Source organism: Schistocerca cancellata, chromosome 3, assembly GCF_023864275.1.
Source record: "Schistocerca cancellata isolate TAMUIC-IGC-003103 chromosome 3, iqSchCanc2.1, whole genome shotgun sequence".
NCBI lineage: Eukaryota > Metazoa > Arthropoda > Insecta > Orthoptera > Acrididae > Schistocerca > Schistocerca cancellata.
In genome coordinates, this window is record NC_064628.1 from 765797528 (window position 1) to 765823286 (window position 25759).

Sequence of the window (25759 nt, forward strand, 5' to 3'; positions counted from 1 at the left end):
GGGCTGGAGAGCCTTCAACAGAGGGGAGATCATATCGGACAGACTGAAAATGAGGGAGAACAAAGCGGTCATGGGGACGCAGCTTTGTTTCCTGAAGACAGAAGATGACCGGCGAGTAGGAGCGTAAGAGGACCGACAATTCATCCCGATTGGCTCGAATGCCGCGGATATTCCAGTGGATAATGGACATGGGGTGAAAAGAGAATGGAGGAATGGGACCAAAGTTGCTGTCAACTCAAAGACTGCTCGGAGCTAGCAACCGACAGCATGGAATGGCATTCAGCCGAAGGCAGAAGATCCTGATCCATAAGTTGGTCAGGAGCAGTCCCTGCCACCAGCGATCGGCCGGTTGACCGGCCACCAGCAGTGCGCCTCGGCGACACAGAAGATGGCCGAGGGCGATTTCCGCCAGGTGGTGCTGTAGAGGGGGCACGCCTTGGCGGAGAAGGAGAGGAACTGGGTTTCTTTGTAGCCTTCTTGGAAGAATGTTGTTTAGAGGAAGGAGGAACCGATGGTTGTGAAGCTGCGGTTCGTAAAAACTCTTCACGAGTATGCTCTTTTTTCGAAGACTTGGCGTCCGACTTTTGGGCTCGAGATGTAGCAGAACCCGACGAAGGGTGAGCCATAGAGTGGGCAGGCGAAAGTGGTGAGGTTGAACGAGCGATCTTTGCGCTGGCCGATCTGACGACCGTGGTACTAAAGGTGAGGTCGCAAGTCTGCGTGGCCGCCTCCTTTGTTGGCCGAGGAGAAGCAAGGACAGTGCTGTATTTTCCTGTCTGAGGCACGGTGGGCTTGCGACTGGCGAATAATTTTCGAGCAGCAAAAGTCGACACCTTTTCCTTCACCCTTATTTCCTGGATGAGCTTCTCATCCTTAAAAACGGGGCAATCTCGAGAGGAAGCAGCGTGGTCACCCATACAGTTGATGCAGCGAGGGGATGGAGGTGGACAAGCACCCTCATGGGCATCCGTGCCACACGTAACACATTTGGCTGGATTGGAACAGGACTGGCTGGTGTGATTGAACCGCTGACATCGATAGCAACGCGTAGGGTTTGGGACGTAAGGGCGAACGGAAATTATCTCATAGCCTGCTTTGATTTTCGATGGGAGTTGAACTGTGTCAAATGTCAAGAAGACAGTGCGGGTTGGAATGATGTTCGTGTCAACCCGTTTCATTACTCTATGAACTGCCGTTACGCCCTGGTCAGACAGATAGTGCTGAATTTCTTCGTCAGACAATCCATCGAGGGAGCGTGTATAAACGACTCCACGCGAGGAATTCAAGGTACGGTGCGGTTCCACCCGGACAGGGAAGGTGTGGAGCAGAGAAGTACGCAGCAATTTTTGTGACTGGAGGGCACTGTGTGTTTCTAACAACAGGGTGCCATTCCGTAATCTGGAACAAGACTTTACAGGACCTGCTATTGCGTCGACTCCTTTCTGAATAATGAAAGGGTTGACCGTGGAGAAGTCGTGACCTTCATCAGACCGAGAAACAACAAGGAACTGTGGCAACGATGGAAGAATCGTCTGTGGCTGAGACTCAGTATGCTTACGTTTGTGACTAGACTTAGTGGAAGGTGAGGAAACCATTGCGGAAGAATCCCCCATGATTACCGGCGTCTCCGATGGCGCGCTCCTCCCTTGTGGGAGCCCTCTCTGAGGGCACTCCCGCCTTAGGTGATTGTTCACACCTCAGGTCACACCTCCCGACAAACGGACGGAGGGACCAATCGGCATTTTCGGAAGGTATCAGCTCGGGTAATCACCCCTCCCTGGGCCTGGCCGTTACCAGGGGGTACGCACGTGTCCTACCTGTCTACCCGGGGCGGGGAATTACGCGTTACCCCGTCACCGGCTACGCACGAAGGGCGTGGGTCGGCCTTCAGACACGCACAGGGAGGAAGAAAGAGAAAGGGAAGGGAAGGAAGAGAGGTCTCAAACGCCGCAGCGGAGAAAAGAGAAAGAGAAGAGGTAAGGAAAAGAGAAGGACAAAGGAAGGAAAAAGACAGAGAAGGACAAAGGAAGGAAGAAGACATAAAAGCAAGGAAGGCAAGAAATGCAGTACATTTACAAGCGTCCGTCTCCGGACGTAGGCACAAACCATACTCCCAGATGGGGAGAAAGAGAAGGAAAGAGCCAGAGGTGAGGGGAGGAGGGGCGAAGATAGGGATGGGGAAGGATGCGGAATGGGAAGGTATGCAGCCCGGAAAGGAAGGAAGGCCACATTAGCTCGGGGTCCCGTGCTCGCTACGCACGTATCCACAAAAGAGTTGTGGACCCCCTGGGGGGATATCTAGGAGTGGTTGCTTGTCTTTCAGGAGCAGCAATGGCCACAGTGTCAGGTGGCCCTTCCTGTGGCTGGTTGATGCCTAAGGGGAGAGCCCCGATTTGAATGGGTAGTATTGGGGTGGACACTTTGCATATGAAATGCATTGAGCTTCAAATGCGATGAACATCAGCATCGTACACGCCTTCATCAACCAGAAAAGTCAGAAATTGTTGAACACTGTCTGAATACAGGACATCGCACGGTTTATGAAAAGACAGAAGTTTTATACCCAGCATCATCTTCCTGGGATTGCGTCATTACAGAAGCAATACATATCTGTACAGCCGATACTCTCATCAACAGGGATGCGGGATTTCAACTGAGCACAGCTTGGAACCCTGCATTGGCCACTATTAAATCACAAAATGAAAAATCAAGATTTTCGATAACAGATCTGAAATAACATTGGTCTACTACAGTCTTTGGTGAGTAACATCTGGCCGCACCGTTAGTAAACACAGCATACAGTGCACACGCAGGAGAGCTGCTGTGCAATTTTCAGCAGAGAGTGTTTGAATATGGCACCATCTATCTGCAAATCATTTGCACATGCACATTTTCCACGCCTGCACATTCTTCGCGTGCATATTCTAGAAATGGGGTGTCAACGTGCAGATACCGTCAGTCATACCTAGCCACCAGCATGGTTGAACCACCTGAAGATGTAGCCAGTTGCTCTGAGGAAATATTATGGAATTACACAACATAATCTGTCAGCAAACCTGGGAAGACTATTTACAACATATCTGCCAGGAAAGCTTGAAGAGAGAGATCTGTAGTGTTTGCATAGTGTTGTCAGTGCTATTAAACAAGCAACACTGCATGAAATAAATGCAGAAATCAATGTGGGAAATAAAATGTAATACAGTAAAGCAAAATTTGGTATTCATGGACTATGACAACAGACGACCAATGCGACTGCTTCTGCTAACAGCTCGACACCACCTGCAGCACCTCTCCTGCGCTTGTGATCATACTGGTTGGACCCGAGATGACTGGAAAACAATGGCCTGGCCATATGAGTCCCGATTTCAGTTGGTAACAGCTGATGGTACAGTTCAAGTGTGGCACAGAGTTCACAAAGCCATAGACTCAAGCTTCAACAGGGCACTGCGCAAGCTGGTGGCAGCTTCATAATGGTGTGGGCTGCGTTTACATGGAATGGACTGGGCCCTCTGGATGTCCAGCTACTTTGAGACCAACTGCAGCCATTCATGGACTTCATGTTCCCAAATGACGACGGAATTTTTATGGATGATAACGCGCCACGTCACAATTTTTTGTGATTTGTCTGAAGAATATTCTTGACAGTTCGAGCGAGGCCACCGAGATCATCCAACATGCATCCCTCTGAACGTTTATGGAACATAATTGAGAGGTCAGTTCTTTGACAATATCCTCCACCAGCAACACTTCCACACTTATGGATGGCTACAGAGGCAGCATGGTTCAATATTTCTGCAGGGAACTTCCAACAACTTGTTGAGTCCATGCCACATCGAGTTGCAGCACTATGTCGGGCAAAAGGAGGTCAGACACAATATTAGGTGGTATTCCATGGCTTTTGTCATCTCAGTGTAAATAAGAGATAAAGTATTTAAAAGATGACGCCTTCTGTTGGTGTCAAATGTAAGGACAAGACGACCTTAAGAAATATATGGACATAACAGCTTGTTTACAAAAAATAAAAAAATTACATAAGCCAAGCATAAAACGTAGGATATAGAAATAAATTAACATATTTATGAGGAGAATTATGCCAATGCTCAGTAATACTCTTTGCAATATTGTCATCATCGAATCATAAAATGTCTGATTCTTGGTTTTTCATAAAGGATTACATTTTTAGCTACATGAGAGTGTTCCACAATCTCCGAACTCCAGCAAAATCAAATTCTTACTCTTGGCACACGATACAAAGCCTGGAGCAATTCTAGTACAGGTTCTGCATATTCACTAGCATTTAAACGCTCAGTGACTGAAGAATTATTTTAAAGTGCACCTTTTTAGTGAGCATATGCTCCTGAAATCTTGTTCTGAACATCTGGCCAGTCTGCCCCTATGTAAGACATAGGACACTGAGCACATAAGTTATAACCTCTGGAATGAGAGAATCTGTCTTTACATAGCTGCTCATTACATATAAAGGGATATTGAATTTTAACATGAATGGAATAAGCTACTTTAACATTAAAGCTCCTGAACAGCCTAGTGAGCTGACAGCTACCCAAGACCGGTAGGACAATAGCTTTTGCTTTTGGAATTACAAAATTAGCACCTGTTTAACTACCACTTTCTTTTACCTTTCATTTGTACAACTTATCAACATTGTTCGGGTCACATCCATTGCTACTAACTACTACCTGTAAATTGACTATTTCACCATCAACAGTAGCTGGGGTTAAAGGAAGTTCACACAGGCGATCTACCATGGCTCTGAAGAAATTCATTTTGTACTGATATGGATACCATGATGATGCACATATTATTGAGTTGCTGGTGATTGGCTTGTGATAGGTGCCAAAATTAATTTCATTACTGGTGAGCAGAAGCTTTACATCCAAATAATCAAACACTTTGTCTGGACCCCTTACTTCATAAGTGACAAAGATTTTAGAATGTTGTTATTGTTGTGGTCTTCAGTCCTGAGACTGGTTTGACGCAGCTCTCCATGCTATTCTATCCTGTGCAAGCTTCTTCATCTCCCAGTACCTACTGCAGCCTACATCTTTCTGAATCTGCTTAGTGTATTTATCTCTTGGTCTCCCTCTACGATTTCTACCCTCCACCCTGCCCTCCAGTACTAAACTGGTGATCCCTTGATGCCTCAGAACATGTCCTTCTTCTAGTCAAGTTGTGCCACAAACTCCTCTTCTCTCCAATACTATTCAATACCTCCTCATTAGTTATGTGATCTACCCATCTAATCTTCAGCATTCTTCTGTAGCACCACATTTCGAAAGCTTCTATTCTCTTCTTGTCCAAACTATTTACCATCCATGGTTCACTTCCATACATGGCTACAATGCATACAAATACTTTCAGAAACGGCTTCAACACCTGCTTTCTTTGGGATTGGAATTATTATATTCTTCTTGAAGTCTGACGGAATTTCGCATGTCTCATACATCTTGCTCACCAGATGGTAGAATTTTGTCAGGACTGGCTCTCTCACGGCTACCAGTAGTTCTAATGGAATGTTGTCTACTCCCGGCACTTTGTTTCGACTTAGGTCTTTCAGTGCTCTGTCAAACTCTTCACACAGTACCGTATCTCCCATTTCATCTTCATCTACAACCTCTTCCATTTCCGTAATATTGTCCTCAAGAACATCACCCCTGTATAGACCCTCTATATACTCCTTCCACCTTTCTCCTTTCCCTTCTTTGCTTAGAACTGGGTTTCCATCTGAGCTCTTGATATTCATGCAAGTGGTTCTCTTTTCTCCAAAGGTCTCTATAATTTTCCTGTAGGCAGTATCTATCTTACCCCTTGTTAGATAAGCCTCTAAATCCTTACATTTGTCCTCTAGCCATCCCTGCTTAGCCATTTTGCACTTCTGTCGATCTCGTTTTTGAGATTTCAGAATGCAAAGTGTTAAATTCATCTTTTGTTAAAGATATATCATCCATAGTGCCATCAAAAAAATGAACATGTTGTCAACATAACAGCAATAAAACACTTATTTTTTTTGCAGAGATCAGAGGAGGACATTAGCGTTTAACTTCCCATCGACAAAGAGTTCATTAGAGGTGGAGCACAAGCTTAGATTAGAGAAGGCTGAAGAAGGAAAGCAGCCATGCCCTTTTCGAAGGAACCACCCTGGCATTTACCTTACATTATTTTGGGAAATCACAGAAAACCTAAATCAGGATGGACAAACGTGGGTTTGAACCATCGTCCTCCAGAATGTAAGTCCAGTGTGCTATGCACTGCACTACCCTGCTTGGCTGCAGAGATCAGAAGATTGCTGGAAGTATTTACATTCTACACTGGTCACAGATATATCTGCCAGCCAGCCAGCGAGACAACTGCCCACAGCAGTCCATCAGCTTTCTTGTACATACAATTACCTGAAAGAAAAGTAATTATGGGATGTTACCAATTTAAGACTTAAAGTTAGTTCTCGAGTCTCTTCAGTACTAAATTGACAGTTAGAAGACAGGTTTGCTTGGATAATATCGATCGTCTCATAAATAGGAATGTTAGTCTACAAATTCTTTATATCAAGAGAAGCTAGACAACAGGATGATGTAAAGACCTTTTCTTGCAGTTTCTGAATTAATCTTTTCCTATTTGAAATAGAAAAACTCTGTTCTGTAAATGAACACTGTATATTTTCAGCAAAAACGGCAGTGGGCAGACTGGAAGATCCTCTTCATGGGTCTTAATCTGTGTGCGAAGTGCCGGTGCTCTAGGGTTTATTACCTTTGTTCTGTACAAATTCTCAGGACTGAGAATACTGCTACACTCAAGAAGAGATGTCCTAAGGTCCCTAATGTAAGTGTTAGTCAGATCTGATCAATTTGCGTTATAGATGACAAGAGCTGTGCTACCCTTGTCTACCCTGACAATTAAAGCTTCATTATCTTTAAGTTTTTTGTTAACTGACTCCATCACAGACAGATCTCTATTAGAAGGAGAGGCACGTATCAATAAGTTGCAATCCCATTAGTTTTTATTATTCTTTTAAATCTAGATTTTGGCTATAAATACCATCTTCAGTGCATTTGTGTTACAATTCAACAGAATCAAAGCAGTTCATGTCATGCTGTACATTCTTACAGATACACTTGTAAGAAAACATGGTTATTTAGAGCTGAAATCTAGATTTGCAAGAATAATAAAAACTAATGTTATTGGGACTTACTGTTGTGTGCCTCTACTTCCTTCTAGTCTACAGTCACTGTGCACAATGGTTCCTGTGGAATCAAAATTGCTTAAGATCTCTATTTGGCGTCTCAGTTTGAACTGCATTCTCTATACTGTCACTGGCTTTACAAGTCAACTTTACTTTATCCATCCTACTGTCATCCACGTTATCAAGTGCCATTCTCAAGTCAGCTACAAGGTTAGGAACCATTTTGTCATCTAATCGGGGTTGCAGGTTATGTTTAAGAACTTTGTTTATGAACCTCTTGCTGAACAATGAAGGAAATAGATGTTAAGTTGACCATGCATTCACCAAAGGGAAGCAAATTACTCTTACTATGATTAGTCCTGCAAATGGTTTTCCAGAAGACTTATTGCAATTTTTTTTATCTTAGAGTAATGCCTTAGAATAACTAGGTGACTGCTCTCCCAAACCATGTAGTTCAACTCTATCATTAAATTGTCTAATTCTGAGTGGCTGAGCAAGATAGTGACAGACATTTAAACATCATAGGCCACCTCTTTCTCACTATGAAAATGAACGAGTTTGTTATTCTTAAGAAATCTGGCACATTTCAGCAGTGATTTGTCCATAGGTTGGTACTTATGAATTTTAAGAAATTTATGTAAGTATACAGGGACAATATTTTCAGTACTACACTGACTGTTGAAATTACTGTTCATAAATATCTTCATAAGCCCGAGGAGACAATTGGTTATATAAATCCTCCCACTCTAAGGCCATGGCGCAGCGACTGTGATATAGTTTCAATAGGAAAAAGATGCTCTATGTTGCAAAAATGATGTAAGCTTTATTGATGTGTTTCACCTTTCTGAGACTTTTCAGAACTTTTATAGGAACTGCAGGTAATGCATTAATCATAAGTAGTCGAAATTTTGGTGTGCACATGCAGCTATGCTTAGATAGGCCATACTTCCGTCTTGACACAAACATTGATGTACAAATTGCAGTGGCCATGAATACATCACTGCATGTGTGCACGCTATATATAAGACTGGAAAACAGGACACTTCTGACGCAGCACATAGAAGCTCTGCTAGATGGTGTTCACAAGTTTGAAAATATAGTAACCAAGAATGATGTGGAACATTTAGTGACAATTAACATCCATGCAAATGAAAAATAGATTTAACACAGGTGATTAAAGTAAAAGATATGTAAAAACATTAAAGAAGAGAAAGTATCTAAAACATGGCACTATCTCTTAGCATCAAATGTCAGGACACAAAGTCTGTAAGAAATACATGGACATAACAGCTTATTTACAAACAGATAAAATGTACAAACATTCCCATATGGCAAATATAAAATATATTAATCTTTACGAGAAGAACTACGACAGCGCTCACCTATCTAAGCATAGCTGAATGTCTTTGTCGAAGGTGCACACCAAAATTTTGACTACTTATAACTAATGCATTGCCCACAGTTCCTATACAACTTCTGAAGATGCCTCAGAAAAGTGTAGCACATCAGTAAAGCTTATTGCTGTTTTTGTAAAATAGACCATATTTTTCCTACTGAAAATATATCACAGTTGCTGTGCCGTGGCCCTAGGATGTGAGGATTTATATTAAATTTTTCATTTTCTACACCCAAAATACACCGTCCTTTCTTTACTTCTCTGTGGTTACCTAAAACTATCATCACATTGGCTACATACAACTGAAATTTTGTCACACGATACACACTTTTCTTTCCTATCAGAAAAAGTAACAGAAAATTATGAGAGTATGAGCAGGACACAGCTGTAGGAATTACATTAAGTCCACTATTAACATTGTGTGATCACCAGGGCCTGATAGAGTTTAGTTTTAGTTTTTAGTTAACAGTCCTCTGTAAAGAAATGTCAGTCATCACTATAATGGTCTCAAGAAAATGAATGATGGGGTTATTGACCTCTAAGAGTACAGTCTTAATGACTATGAAGAAATCCTTCTCGATGAGTTAATTTACCTTAAACACTGAGGTTAATAACAAAGCTATATACTGAGAGGCAATTGAGCCTATTTGTGTTTCCAAGAGCTTCGTGAAACCCAGAAGTCACTTATCAGTACACCATACTGATGGTCACATTTGGAGTGGTACAAACAATTGGTCTGTGGAGCACTGGAAAAAGGTTTCACCGAGAAATGTATGACAGTATGCAATATGACACTTAGATTGACATGTGAAGACCTGGCAAATGGTACCCACCCGAATTTTCTGCAGCAAAAGCAAAAGTGGATGGGCATTGTGTGGTGATCTGGAGCCGTTTATACTTAAGGTGTTGGATCATTATCTTTAGTTAACACTGAAAATAATATGTGGACTTAAATGGATAATCCATGTAGGAGCCCAGATACAGGGACAAACTAGGGCAGAATAAGATAGAAATCAACAGTGTGACCAGCTGACTGCCCATGTGTGCTTGTCACTCCTGTAGCTTAGCAGGGAGTCATTTTTACAGTATTCATACAACTTCTCTTATTTTTATACTAGGCTGTCGCACATTTCTTCATGCCACTACTCTAGAAACAGATTCAGAGGAAGGTTACTGAGGGGGGCAGAATGCTTGGATCATCCTACAGAGATCAAATGAGGACAGTGATTCATTTGGGTTGGTGGTAACTTGGACCGTGTTGTTAACTTTATCCATATAGATTTAGTGGCAACAGAAATACACTCCTGGAAATTGAAATAAGAACACCGTGAATTAATTGTCCCAGGAAGGGGAAACTTTATTGACACATTCCTGGGGTCAGATACATCACATGATCACACTGACAGAACCACAGGCACATTGACACAGGCAACAGAGCATGCACAATGTCGGCACTAGTACAGTGTATATCCACCTTTCGCAGCAATGCAGGCTGCTATTCTCCCATGGAGACGATCGTAGAGATGCTGGATGTAGTCCTATGGAACGGCTTGCCATGCCATTTCCACCTGGCGCCTCAGTTGGACCAGCGTTCGTGCTGGACGTGCACACCGCGTGAGACGACGCTTCATCCAGTCCCAAACATGCTCAATGGGGGACAGATCCAGAGATCTTGCTGGCCAGGGTAGTTGACTTACACCTTCTAGAGCACGTTGGGTGCCACAGGATACATGCGGACGTGCATTGTCCTGTTGGAACAGCAAGTTCCCTTGCCGGTCTAGGAATGGTAGAACGATGGGTTCGATGACGGTTTGGATGTACCGTGCACTATTCAGTGTCCCCTCGACGATCACCAGTGGTGTACGGCCAGTGTAGGAGATCGCTCCCCACACCATGATGCCGGGTGTTGGCCCTGTGTGCCTCGGTCGTATGCAGTCCTGATTGTGGCGCTCACCTGCACGGCGCCAAACACGCATACGACCATCATTGGCACCAAGGCAGAAGCGACTCTCATCGCTGAAGACGACACGTCTCCATTCGTCCCTCCATTCACGCCTGTCGCGACACCACTGGAGGCGGGCTGCACGATGTTGGGGCGTGAGCGGAAGACGGCCTAACGGTTTGCGGGACCGTAGCCCAGCTTCATGGAGACGGTTGCGAATGGTCCTCGCCGATACCCCAGGAGCAACAGTGTCCCTAATTTGCTGGGAAGTGGCGGTGTGGTCCCCTACGGCACTGCGTAGGATCCTAGGGTCTTGGCGTGCATCCGTGCGTCGCTGCGGTCCGGTCCCAGGTCGACGGGCACGTGCACCTTCCGCCGACCACTGGCGACAACATCGATGTACTGTGGAGACCTCACGCCCCACGTGTTGAGCAATTCGGCGGTATGTCCACCCGGCCTCCCGCATGCCCACTATACGCCCTCGCTCAAAGTCCGTCAACTGCACATACGGTTCACGTCCACGCTGTCGCGGCATGCTACCAGTGTTAAAGACTGTGATGGAGCTCCGTATGCCACGGCAAACTGGCCGACACTGACGGCGGCGGTGCACAAATGCTGCGCAGCTAGCGCCATTCGACAGCCAACACCGCGGTTCCTGGTGTGTCCGCTGTGCCGTGCGTGTGATTATTGCTTGTACAGCCCTCTCGCAGTGTCCGGAGCAAGTATGGTGGGTCTGACACACCGGTGTCAATGTGTTCTTTTTTCCATTTCCAGGAGTGTACATATAAAATTATTTGTTGATTTCTGAAAGTGTTTTTCATTTATTTTCTATTTACGTACCTTATTTCGTGTGTGTGTGTGTGTGTGTGTGTGTGTGTGTGTGTGTGTTTTCTCTGGGAGCTCCCTTTAGTTTGCCAATTTTTGTTATGTTAATGTCTCATTTTGTTGGTGACATGATCTACTGGTGAATTCTTGTGACTATCTTTTCACTACGTTGATGAGGCCATCAGCCTGGTGTGTGTCATTTGCTACTTTGTAAAATAGCACTTTTATTACAGTTCAGTATTAGGTCAGGCACAAACTTCATTAAAAATGACTTAAGAAATAAATGCACACACATCTTGTGAAAATTGTCTTTATATTCACAAAGAAAGATTCAGGACGATTGCATAGTTTAACTATAGCTGGTTTCATCAGAACTCAATTACATAAATCTCTTTAGTATAATTTCAACGATTTACAGCTCCTCTATTTTATTACAGCTTATCTGTTGTAACTACTCATTACCAACAGCCGAAACTGACAAGAAGTGACAAGAAATGTGTGCTTCACATTCTCCTGACCACGATGAAACACCCGGTTCACAAATCATTTGTAATTGGTAAACAACACGTTATACCAAAATATTCTAACATAGTCCTATGGCTGATATTTAGTAAAACCACTAGAAAACGTTAACAGCTCATCTTCAGTGCAAATGTCACCGAGCAGTATCAGCAAGAGAAAATGGCTGATAATAGCTTAATAGCAACAAAATTATTGTACAACCACCCTCTTTTGAAACTAATGTAGGAAAGTAAATAAATGGAAGCTATTGCATTGTGGATCCATCATTGCAGTGAGAACCTGAATGACAACAGTAACTGAAGAGAGATTGTAAAAATGTTTATCGGCCCATTGGAAGGTTTCATACTGTGTTGTAACCAAATTATCTACACTGATGCATGGGACCTAAAAATTAATATAAAATATCAGCAATAATAGTTTATTAATCCACAGATGAAATTTTCAATTGGTATATGTTTTATATATCCCATCAAAAAGAACAACTTTCAGGAATGTGAAATGACTCAATATAACAATAACAAAAGACAAGAATTATCATATAAGCTTTGTCTGTACACATCATCAATAAAAAACTATCACAATAAAGCTAAATCTGTATCAACAGTTAGAATCAGCCAACACGAGTACGCGACATAGGAGGCTCAAGTTCTATTGGGCACCTACAACAAATGAACAACAATAGGCTTACCTAGAAGATCATCTCATTGGTTAAGCATGTGGCTTAACGAAGTACTAAAGGACTTGGATTCGGCTAGGATCTTGAGGTAGAAGATCGTCCCAAATTTTATGCTGTGGTAGAGTCTTGGACCCCTAGAGTCCCTAAACATGGGAAGCCGCTTTCACAGGAGAGGAAGGAGAAATTATCCACACACACACACACACACACACACACACACACACACACACACACACACACACACACACACACACTATTAAAAGAAATAAATGTGGATAAAAGAGCTAAAAATGTTGTCACATCATGAGGAGTCAACCTACAAAATGACACAAGAACAGAGTTGAAAGTAATGCACTGTGTCCTTCGTCAAGGAAGGAATAAAGTATTTTCTAGAAAAGTAACTACAGAAATCTTTCGGAAGGATGGTCATATAAGGAAATAATTTAGTTACATGCTACAAGTTCTGACTCATTATAGCTACAGTAAATACTAGACGAGGGACATGAAAACCAGGCACGGGAAACTTGTGCAGCATTATATCTTTACAACTTTGTTACATTGTTTTGTTAAAACAGGTAATGAATTATTTTGATTATATTTTGTATAACGAGATTGTCGTCATCTGTTCACTTCACGAATGTGTGACATTACGCCCTCCATTTTGCATTAGGATGAAACAGTGTTACCTGCCATCCTGATTGCATCACGGGTAAAATTCAACAGCTGGTACTGTGCATTTCCAGATTTTCTAATATTTCAAAAGACCAATGCAATATGTATAATCACAAACTTCCCTGCACCAATAGGTGACAAACTGATTATGACAATGGGGTGGGATTCAGTACAAAAGAGTTTGAAATCCTAATAATTACACTGTAGGCTAATTACTTTAATACAAATACAGAGCGACCTCCTCAAATCTGCTCATTCTGTTACCCCAACCTTGACTGGTTGATCTAGTGCTGTCTGACATTTGCATTAATCAGATTTTAAATGCTAGTCCCAAACAATAGTTCCCTCTGGCACCCTTGAAAGAACACATTTTTACACTTCTTTACGTGAAAAATATTGACTGTCTTTTGCATTTAATAAATTCTTGGCATGGTATCGAACTTTTCCCTTGTTAATATTGTGTTATTTTTAGCCAACTCAGTCCGAAAAACTTCAGGACATAAAAGTATGAAGAAAAAAATGTTAATACCACTGAACATAACATAAAATGTATTTCATATGTGACTACTTACTTCATTGGATTTGTGACTGGATTGTAATAAATTAGATCAAACATGGTGAGACGACTTCTATTCACTTTGCCATCACTCACTTTATGTGAAATCTCTTTTTTTATCTCTATTATACGTCTCAGGTATTCTTTCCTTTTGGTTACCCGTTCTGGCTTAGCATAAGGTTTCTTTATGGGCGATGAACTTTCCTCTGATACCTCTTGAGAAAATTCACTATGTGAAGTATCACTTCCACTGTAACTTAAACAAAAAATGGATGTTATTACATATACTTCTGATTATTTTCGCACATGAATACTAAAAATGTATTCTATCTACTCCCACTTTGGAACACACAAAATTGACATACCTATCTAATCTTGCTATTTTCTTTGGTGGTGATGTTGTTGCTGCCCTAGAAACTGAACTACGTTCATCCTCCGACTCATCAGTACTCACACCTGAAGCATTAGCCAGCTTGTCATTCTTCCTGGATTGCACATGGGTTAACCTAGTTCTAGATGTTTTAATTCTTGGTTTCCATGGAGGACTTACAGTCGTTGCTGATGACAAAGATTTCTTTTCACTGTCTGATTCACTAGCACTTCCAATACTACCAGTTCTTTTACGCCTTGCTGCTGCTTCAAGGAGTGGCTTTGGTCTGATAAACCTCGATCTAAATGAATTCAACTGACTACAATCTTTTACTGACTGACTAACAGAACATTTTACTGAAGGTGAAGTCCCTTTGTCCTTTTCTGCTGATGGAGAATCACTCACTGGAGGACTTTCATAAGTGGATGTGTTAACAGCAGCACTAGTACACTGTTCTCCAACAGGCGTATCCACAGATATAACACCAGGTGCAACTTTATTTTTTCTTTCAGGGTTGCATACAGTGGTCTGTGAAAGAAACTCAGGACCAATTTTTCTATGAACTTCACGTGACGCACTAGAACTTCCAGTTTCACAGCCAACAGCTGGAATAGTTCTCCCAGAACCACCTGTTTCTACATCCTGGTGCAGATTAGAGCTTGTGTCAAAGGTCTGCAACTTTTTAGGAGCCTGAGCAGTAGAATGATCATCAGTTTTACTGGCACTACAACGTTGAATTACTTCTGCTGTACGATTCTCTTTCACTTTCTTGTTTACTAAGGAAAGGGAAACTACTGGTTTCATACGTTTACGTGGTAGTCTTGTGAGTGCAGATGATGTCTGAACTTCCACTGTGTCAGTTTTATGAACACTTGTGGCGCAGGACTCTCCTGACCTCACAGAATTTATACTCTCTTCACTTTTGAAACTGTGTTCATCAGTTGAAGCTGTAATTTTTTCATCTGTTCTATTACAAAAAGATACATCATTGCTATCACAATTATCTGAATGCTGAACATCAGCATATCCAGGGTGTTGTGCCAAATGGCAGTCAACTATACTTGGCATACCCTCAGGAGTGGAACGATCGCTGCCATTTGCTTCCAAACAGGTCGCCTCACTGACACTTGCAGAATTTTGGACTAAATGACCAACCGAAGTGTTTTCTAATGTCTCATTTACTGGATTACACTGCTGAGTTATTTCTAGTATAGAACCTTCTTTCGCTTTCCTGTTTACTAAGGAAAGAGAAACTGTTGGTTTCATACGTTTTCGTTGTAGTCTTACAGGTGCAGACGATACCTTGATCTCTTTCACATCTATTTCCTGAGCACTTGTGACACTGGAATCCCTCAACCCTTCACAATCGATACTCTCTTGAGCCTTTAAATGGTGTTCATCAGCTGAAGTTTTAACGTCCTCATCTGTTCTTTCACAAAGAGATGCATCTTTGTTAGCACTATTGTCAGACTGATGCTGTGTCAAGTGGCAGTCAACTACACTCTGAGCATCCAAAGGAGTAGAAAAACCACCACTGTTTGCTTCTGAACAGGTCTGCTCACTCACATTTGCCAAATTTTCAACAAAGTGATGAACTGACACATTCTCTATTGAAGGATTCTCTTTTTCTTTCTTGTTTACTGAGGAAAGAGAAACCGTTGGTTTCACACGTTTTCGTGGTAGTCTTAAGGGTGCAGACGATATCTTGGTTTCTGTTACATCTATTTTCTGAGCACTTGCACAGGAATCACCCAACCTTGCACAATCTATACTCTCTTGAGTTCTTAAATGGTGTTCATTGGTTGGAGCTGTACCACCCTCCTCTGTTCTTTTACAAAGTGACACATCTTCACTAGCACAATTATCAGATTGCTGAATGTCAGCATATCCAGTGTGTTGTGTTAAGTGACAGTCAACTACACTTCGTGCATCCACAGGATTAGTATCACCACTACTTGCTTCCAAACAGGTTGTCTCACTGACATGTGCAGAATTTTCAACTATGTTACAAACTGGAGAGTTTTCTTCTGTAGGGTCCTCTTTTGCTTTCTTACTTAATAAAGAAAGAGAAACTGTTGGTTTCATACGTTTTCGTGATAGTCTTGTGGGTGCAGATGAGGTCTTGATTTCCATTGTGTCAGTTTCATGAACACTTTTGGCACCGGACTCCCCCGACCCCACAGAATTAATACTCTCTTCAATTTTAAAACTATGTTCATCAGTTGAAGCTGCAATTTTCTCATCTGTTCTATTACAAAAAGATACATCATTGCTATCACAATTATCTGAATGTTGAACATCAGCATATCCAGTGTGTTGTGCCAAATTACAGTCAGCTATACTTGAGGTATCCTCATGAGTGGAACGATCACTGCCATTTGCTTCCAAATGGGTTGGCTCACTAACATTTGTAGAATTTTGGTCTAAGTGACCAACTGAAGTGTTTTCTAACATCTCATTTAATGAACTACACTGCTGTGTTATTTCTAGTGTAGAATTTTCTTTCGGTTTCCTGTTTACTAAGGAAAGAGAAACTGTTGGTCTCATACGTTTTCGCGATAGTCTTAAAGGTGCTGACGGTATCTTCTTTTCTGTTGTGTCAATTTTCTGAGCGCCTGTAACACAGGAATCACCCGGCCTTACTGAATCAATAATGTCCTCAGTTTTAAAACTGGGTTCTCCAGCTGAATCTGTAATACCTCCATCTGGTCTATTACACAGAGACACCTCTTTGCTATCACAATTACCTGTTTGTACACTGTCAACATATCCCTGTTCTATCAATTTAGAACTAACTACATTTGGTGCATCCATAGGACTAGAACAGCTACTGCCACTTCCTTCCAAACAGGTCGGCTCACTGACGTTTTCAGAATTTTGTACTAAGTGGCAAACTGGAGCGTTTTCTAACGTTTCGTTTAATGAACTATCATTGTGCAGCTTTCCAACTACGGTAAACTCGCTTGAACTTTCGGGTAATATTGTTTCTCTCGGGCTAACTTCATGATAATCTGGCGTGGCTGAGAAGTTACTCGAAGTTTTCTCATCTATTTTTTCGTTTTCTCGAGGCTTTTCGCCACAACGTCCCCTTGAAACCGACACATTAGCAACTGCTTTTATCCTACAGCGTCTTGTAGCCATGGCTAACTACCTAAATATTATCAGTACAAAATATTACATCATTTATGCCATACGACAAATAATAAGACACTACACGGCACGAAAAATTAGCTCCATCCGCTGAAATCAATAATCGTGTGAATAAATCACTATAAATGTGTTCTGTTTGACAGAAGTTTATTATTCATTTCTTTATAATCAAACAATGAACTGACAGACTCCAACAGACACACGTTCACAGCTGACACAATGTTCGACACACAAGAGTGACTGACAACACTAAACGCCAAAGCCATTTTAAACATATGGTCGATATACACAACTAAATAACACAGTAGTAATGCACGTCTCGCACGTGTACTTCGCCAACTTCTGAAACTCTTTGCAAACGCAGATTTAACATTGTCAAATTAAACTCGTTGGGAAAAGTAGTGAGTAATTTCAACGCCACCTAGATGGCGTTGGTTATTGGCGCAAAGTATCAGTAGGATTATTGGCGCAAAGTTCCAGCGGCAAGACATTGCCCTTCTGACAATTTCGTGAATGTATACCACACAGACAATTCTCCAAGCAATAGAAATGTTATGTTCCACCCTGATAATACTGTAAATAAAGAAAATAATGGACTGAACCCAAAATATTCATGCATGGTTATTTAGCTAAAACTGTTTGGGAATACAATAAATTCTCCATTAAAATCGTAATAGTAACAATTGTTATCAAAATCTGTTATCACATAATAGGGTAAATACAAAATTAAGTGTACGTAACTATACATGTGTGCAAACAATAACCGGTGCACAAAAAAATGCATCAAATTTTGCTTTCTTCGGAAAATTTAAGATCTTTCCTGCATCATATATTAATATATGAACGAATCGGTTCTGATATTGGTTTTATTTTTGCAATCACCTCGAAATTACATGTAGAGGGGTTGAAAAATATTCAGCTAACGGGATTTGAAAATTTTGAAGCAGGTTTTTGTGAAACATAAAACCTTGCTTTGATATCTGCCGATTGTAATTTTTCTCCATATCTGCTACACTGTCGCGCTAGGCAGACAAGCCACTGTAATTCGTAATGCTTTTCATCACTCAACACAAGGGCGAATCCAGGGGAGGATGGGGGGAGGGGGGCGCTGTGGGACTACAGCTCCCTTCCAAGAATTGCACCTGTTTCTTGGTAACAAAAAATTTAAAAAAAATTCTGTGCAACACAGCTTTCAGACCTAACAGTCTCATCATTGTAGTTGGTAATGTAATAGATTAAGAAAACACCATCATTTAATCTAGAGAATTTGAAGTCGACCTGGTGATTCAATATTTCTATGAGCTCAGCCCCTCCCCCTCCTCTACCTGTCCAAAATCTTGCATTCGACTCTGACTAAACTTCTTAACTTGTTTTGTATGCATTTTCTTCCATACACTGACAGCAGTTTCCCAGTGTCCTGCCACTTAATTGACGTCTGCAATTTGGTATATAGTCTGTTCACAAGTAGATGAACAAATTCAGAGGTGATACCAGAAGCATAGAAAGCAAGCTCCGCCAATTGACTGCCAGCACATTAGCTGCAGAGAGGTGCTTTCATCATGCAGTGCTGGCACTACACCTGTGCTCACATATCAGTCTATGCCGCAAGCAACGCCAGGTTCTGATGTTTTCCCAGAACTGTCTTGGCAAAAATTGTGAATTACTCTCACACAACTGAAGATTGTCCTTTTGTATGTATCTGCTCTTCTCATTGGCTGAGAGAGTGGGTTGAACGACTCTTTCTTCAGCTCGCAGCAGTCAGCTACATTATTATTTTTCTAGCTCTAACCCATAAAGTACTTCTCCAAGAAGTGGAAAGATTATCTGGCCCTGCCTTTGATGGGTAGTTGCCAATGGTTGCATTTCGTGAAAATTAGAATGTGTATTACCACATTCTAAATTTGGTAACACTTTTTCATAAAGAACTATATCATCTACCAAATATATGACATTGCAACTAATGCATTTTGAGTCACTGAAACAGAAATTACTTTTTTTATTATTTTCATTTATGGTTCATCCACCCTTACACATTTGCATGTAGCTCATGTCACGTAAGTTTTAAAACAACTTTTACATTGGGGACTGGAGTGTTACAGAAAACATGGTTACCAGTTTATGGCAAAACATACTAACACTACGTTATTACTGTGTCGTTTACGACATATGGCTGGATAGACTGCACCAAAAATTACCAAACTGATATATGTAAATAATACTTAACAATACAAAAATTATAACATTAAGCATTTTACTATACATACATTTAATCTCCTATTGACAATTGGCTTTTCTGAAAGATTCACTAGTTTTGGAGATAGTTCTGTAAATCCATTCATTGTCTTCACAGCAAAAAAATTCCTGTATGGAGCAGAGCAGACTTAATTTTAAGTCCCTTGAAATTTTGTTCTTGAATCTCTCCCATGACAGGACCTGCACTTCTATGGGCAGTGATCCAAACATTTTCAGGGCAATGATCAGAAAACTACCTCTTATTTTGGACACTCATCAGGTTGGTATGTTTATGCTCTCTCTGTTGCAGGTGTTGTTATCATGTCTGTCATGTACCTTGCTGAAGGAATCTAGATTTTTCTTAATGTAAAGGAGACACAAAAATACATAATGACTATAAAAGTTATTATTCCCAATTTTCCGAATAATGGTCTGCAGTCCTCATGTCTCCTACTCTATGTTATGATCTTTATTGCTTTTTTTCTTTTTTTTTTTTTTGAGTAGTAATGCTTTCTTGCAACTTATGGAGTGACCCCAGAGTAACAGGCCATGGCCAACTTGGCTGTGAAACAATGAATAATATCCTGTTAGGAGATACTGATCAGTTATCACGTTTCAATTTTCTAAGTGAGGAACTGGGTGGCTATTTAGGTTAGAGGCTCTCAGGAAACTACTGGAAGGGCGTCACTCTAAAAGGACGCAGGAAAAACACAAGAAAGAAGACATAGAAACAGTATTGTAGTTGTAAATTGTTGAAGGTGTGTTGGAAAAGAACCAGAGCTCCAGATGCTAATAAAATGCACTGAAGCTCAAATTGTTATAGGTATGGAAAGCTGCCTAAAGCTGGAAACAAGTTCAGCCGAAAATTTTACATAGGACCTAACCAGGTTCAAAAAGGATAGATTAAACACCGTTGATGGTGGTGTGTTTATGGTGTCAGAAGTAGATAACCTTGCAGTGAATTTGAAGTAGATAATCCCTTGAGTTAGTAGGGTAGAGGTTATACTTGGCAACTGGAATAAACTAATAACTGGTTCCTTTTAGCGACTCTCCCATCTCAGATGATACAGTTATTGAATAGTTCAAAGAAAATTTTGGTCTTTTTGGAAGTAGGTACCCCACTCATACCATTATAGGTGGTGGTGACTGCAATCTGCCGTCAATATGTTGGTGAAAATATACGTTTCAAGTCTGAGGTAGACACAAAACGTTGTTTGGAATAGTTCTGAATGTGTTCTCAGAAAATTATTTTGAACAACTAATTCAGAAGCCCACTCGAAATGCAAATGATTGCAAAAACATACTTGACCCATTATCAACAAATAATCCTGAACAAATAGGAAGCATCATGATGGACACAGGGATTAGTGACACAAGGTTGTTGTAGGGAGACTGAATACCATAAAATCCAAATTCACCAAAATGAAATGCAAAATACATACATTTAAAAAAGTAGTTAAAAATTCACTCGACACCTTCCTAAAAGACCGCCTCCACCCTTCCAATCTGAATATGTAAGTGTAGACCAGATGTGGCTTAAACTCAAAGAAATAGTATTGACAGCTATTGAGAGACAAGTACAATTTAATAAGAGACAGTACCAATCCTCCACAGTACACAAACGAAGTCAGAACACTGTTGCAGAAGCAACGAAAAAAGCATGCCAAATTTAAACGCAAAATCCCAAGAATGGAGAAGCTTTGCAGAAGCTCTAAATGTAGCATGAACTCAAATGCGACATGTTTTCAGTACTTTCCTTATTGAAACTCTGTCTCGAAATCTGGTAGAAAATCCAAACAGATTCTGATTGTATGTGAAGTACATCAGCAGAAAGACACAATCAATTTCTTCACAGCACGAAAACAATGATGGTGTTACTGATGACAGCTTCTCTAAAACATGGTTACTAAGTACGGTTTTACAAAATTCTTTCATGAAAGAAGGCAAAGGAAATATTCCAGAATTCGAACCAAGAACAGCTGCCAAGATAACTAACCTAGAAGTACATATTCTGAGTGTAGCAAAACAGCTTAAACCATTTAATAAAGGCAAGGCCTCCAGCCCTGATTGTACACCAGTCAGGTTGCTCTCAGATATGCAACAGCTCCATATTTAGCAATCATATACAACCACTAACTCGTCAAAAGATCCGTACCTAAAGACTGGAAAGTTGCAGAAATCACACCAGTACCCAGAAAGGAAACATAAGTAATCTGCTAAATTTCAGACCCATATCGCTAACGTCTATTTGCTGTAGGATTTTGGAATATATTCTGTGTTTGAACATTATGAGCCATAAAAAGCTTAACAAACAATGAAATTCAGTTGAAGAGAAGCCTAAAGGATTTACTGGTGGCCAATTCCTTCTACTCCATTGATGAATTTCTCAGTAGAACCAACTATTTTGTATATATATATGTATATATATATATATATATATATATATATATATATATATATATATATATATATATATATATATATATATATATATATATATATATATAAGTACAATCCAACTTCTGCACCATTTCAGTGCAGTAATGTGTTCATTGTAAATATGTATTGTAGCAATTCTGTTATATGGTTATTACCTTATAAATAAAAAACACATTTTTTATTTTAAATTCAGTGAATTAATACAATCTTAGTGAATGAGTGTCTGTAAAATGATTCTTTCATATAGTGTTCATTAAAAAATGACGATCATTCCACTTGGGACCTGTGAAAGGTACATTAGCTTATTTGTTTCAGTTGTAAATACTTGTCATGTATTATTGTTTTTCTGACATGTTTTACATCCTGGAGGACATCCTCATTACGGATCAGTTGGAATGGAAGTAAATCTAATCTAACTCAAAAAAAAAAAAGATTTTTTGACAGACAGTCAACATGGATTCAGAACATTTCAGTCCTGTGAAACACAACTAGGTCTTTATTCTCATGAAGTGATGAGTGCTATCGACAGGGGATATCAAATTGGTTCTGTATTTTTATATTTCCAGAAGGCTTTAGACACTGTACCTCACAAGCGATTTCTAATCAAATTGCATGTATATGGAGTATCTGTGGCTCGAGTCTCAATCATGCAACTGGATTCGTGATTTCATGTCAGAAAGGCCACAGTTTTTAGCAATTGATGGAAAGTTGTTGAGTAAAACAGAACTAATATCTGGCGTTCCCCAAGGAAGTGTTACAGGCCCTTGGCTGTTCCTGATCCACTTAAACATAGGCCTCTTAGACTGTCATTTAATGTATTATAAAGTCATCAGACGATCAAAATAACTTGTGAAACGATGTAGACTAGATATCTGTATGTTGCAAAAAAGTGTCAATTGACTCTAAATAATGTCAAGTGTGAAGTCATCCACACGAGTACTAAAATGAATCCACTAATTTTCGGATACATGATATAACACACAAATCTAAAGGCTGTAAATTCAATTAAATACTTGTGGATTACAATTACGAATAACTTAAGTTGGAACGATTATGCAGATAATGTTGTGGGTTAATCAAACCAAAGACTACAGTTTATTGGCGGAACAGTTAAAATGTGTAAAAGGGCTACTAAAAAGACTGCTTACCCTATGCTTGTACTTCCTCTTCTGGAGTATTGTTGTGCAGCGTGGGATCACATCAGATAGGGTCGACAAAGGACATTGATAAAGTTCAGAGAAGGCCAGCTCATTTGGTACTATCGTGAAATAGAGGAGAGAGCACCACAGATATGATATGTGGGTTGGGCTGGCTATCATCAAAACAAAGAGTTTTTCATTGTGGCAGGATCTTCTCATGAAATTTCAATCACCAGCCTTCTCCTCAGAGTGTGAAAATATTTTGTTGGTGCCCACCTACGTAGGAAGGGATGATCATAATAATGAAATAACAGAAACCAGAGCTCGCACAGAAAAGTTATGTCTTCGTTTTTTCTTCCTGATATTCGATAGTGGAACAGTAGAGAAAGAGTTTGAAGGTGGTTCAATGGACCCTATGCTACGAATTTATCTGTGAATTGCAGAGTATTCACGTAGTCTTAGATGCAGATGTATATGACTCACTACAGTTTTTCACACATGTGCATGTGTGGTCTTGCCAAGGGAGTTTGCTGTACACTATGAACCACAGAAGTTTCAAGACGCCTACATAGTTTAGGTGTCCTTTGTCACTGAGACTACATATGAATGTTTGCGTTTTTTCTCCATTTATTTTCATTTTATTTGTAACAAACCATTCTTTTGTCACATCAAATAAGGCATCTGCTTCTTCTTGAGACTTGCTGGCATTGATATTTCGTGAATAAAAAGTTGCGCCAACCGCAAACTGCAAGAACTGTCCATGAAAGCTTGTCATTTACAGAAACTAGGGACAGGAGGGGCCAGGTAACTGTCTCTGAGGCACGCCATATTCCAACTTCCAGTCACATTGTAGCCTTCCTTGGACTGTATAATGCCTTCTGGTTTCCCAGGTAAGATTTGAGTGTTGCCAGAACAGTGCCTCCAAATCCATACTGACTGATTTAGTTTAGAAGGACCTTATGAGGAATGCAGTCACACACCTTACAAAGGCCACCAGGTCACAGCTAAAGATTTTTTTCCCTTCAAAACTGTGCTTTATCCCGGTATCCAGATGTAGTGTTGTCGCTGTTCTAGATTTCCCTTTCCAGAAACCATGCTCTATATCTGAGAAGATTTCATTAATTGCAACATAATTTGAGATTGGTTCTTTCACTACAGTCTCAATGGCTTTAGCAAAAATGGGAGTTATTGGGATTAGTCTGAAGCTTGCTACCACGCTTGGGTCATTTTTATTATCTGGTACTGCCCTTGCAAGTTTCAGAAGGTCCTGAAATACTGTGGTTAGTGGTTCAGCAACATCAGGGATAGTTTCCTTGAGGATGTTAGCAGACGTCCCGTATACATCCTGACTGTCAGAAGGCCTATAAGATTTTACTATCTTTATTATTTCATTTTTTTATAATTTCCTCCAGTCCATCATGGTGTGCCTTTTCTCATTTGTTACATCAGCTGCACAGTCTATATTCAAGTCAGGGATTTGACTTATAGTGTTACTCACAATATCAATAAAATAATTGTTGAAGCCATCTGGACTAACATAGGTTTAATGGGCAGGTGAGTTCTTCCCTGTGTTTGTTGACCAGGAACCAGGCTGACTTGCATGGGTTGTCAGTTCCTTCAATGAACCTATAACTGCTTTTCTTACTAAACTATATGCAGCCAAATAAACAAATTCATACATATAAATCAAAGAAGACTACCCAAGAACAAACGTATAATTTCTCAAAATAAGGTACAACCAGTGACATGAAGCAACTGGTAACTGAAGTCCTTAGCACTGTTTTCAAATTCTTCAAGCCTTTTCTTAGAGTCACTTTTGGATACTGTTTCTGAGGACATTTAGTGAGACCTGATATATATCTGCAGCCACATCTCAATCTTTGGCTTATCACTAAGCTCTAAATCTAATAGCAATGCTGGTTGATATCCTGTATAACAGTACTTCCTTTACAGTTATTAGTGTGGTACTGAGTCTAAGGATTTTAGAAAGTCTAGAACATTGAATGCACATGATTACTCCCATTTGTTGCTTTTAAGAAATTTTTCCAAAACATATACTTGTTCTTGCAGCATGGATAATTTTCGTTTTCCAGTGGGTTATTAAATTTAACCTTAAAATATGTTCTATAATTCTGCTACAATGGGAAATAAATGATAAAGGTTGGCACTTATGGCACACAAGTGTGGTGCCTTTCTCTCTGGATAGACATAACCTCTGCTGTTTTTCAATCACTTGGAATAGTTCTCTGTTAAAGAGATCAATGCTAAATTATTAAAATTCGTTAATAAAATCTAATGGAAGACAACAGAACTTTCTTTGTATCTAGAGATTTTGATTAGTTTTATTAATTTCCTCTGCTTTATTGTAATAATCATTTTTGTCATGGCACAACGAAATAATAATGGCAATATTCGTTCATTTTCTTTGGTTGATCGCTCTTAGTTCTAGTGATAGGTAGGAGACGAGGTACTGGCAGAAGTAAAGCTGTGAGGACGGGGCTTGAGTCGTGCTTGGGTAGCTCAGTTGGTAGAGCACTTGCCCGCGAAAGGCAAAGGTCCTGAGTTCAACTCTCGGTCCGGCACACAGTTTTAATCTGCCAGGAAGTTTCATTGTTTGTCGTGTTTGTATGTATATATTTTCTTAA

The 25759-nt window shown here is 40.4% G+C and overlaps 1 protein-coding gene across 1 annotated transcript in view; it reads right to left on the reverse strand.

Moving 5' to 3' along the window:
- LOC126175797 (uncharacterized) overlaps positions 1-17655 on the reverse strand; it is a 93098-nt gene extending 75443 nt beyond the window's left edge. Inside the window, exons 1-2 of the mRNA XM_049922778.1 lie at positions 14150-17655; positions 13801-14040 (exon numbers count right to left, since the gene is read on the reverse strand). Coding sequence (XP_049778735.1) covers positions 13801-14040; positions 14150-17295 — 3386 coding nt within the window. The 5' untranslated portion in view covers positions 17296-17655. The remainder of the gene's footprint in view (positions 1-13800; positions 14041-14149) is intronic.
- Positions 17656-25759: the final 8104 nt, after the last annotated feature.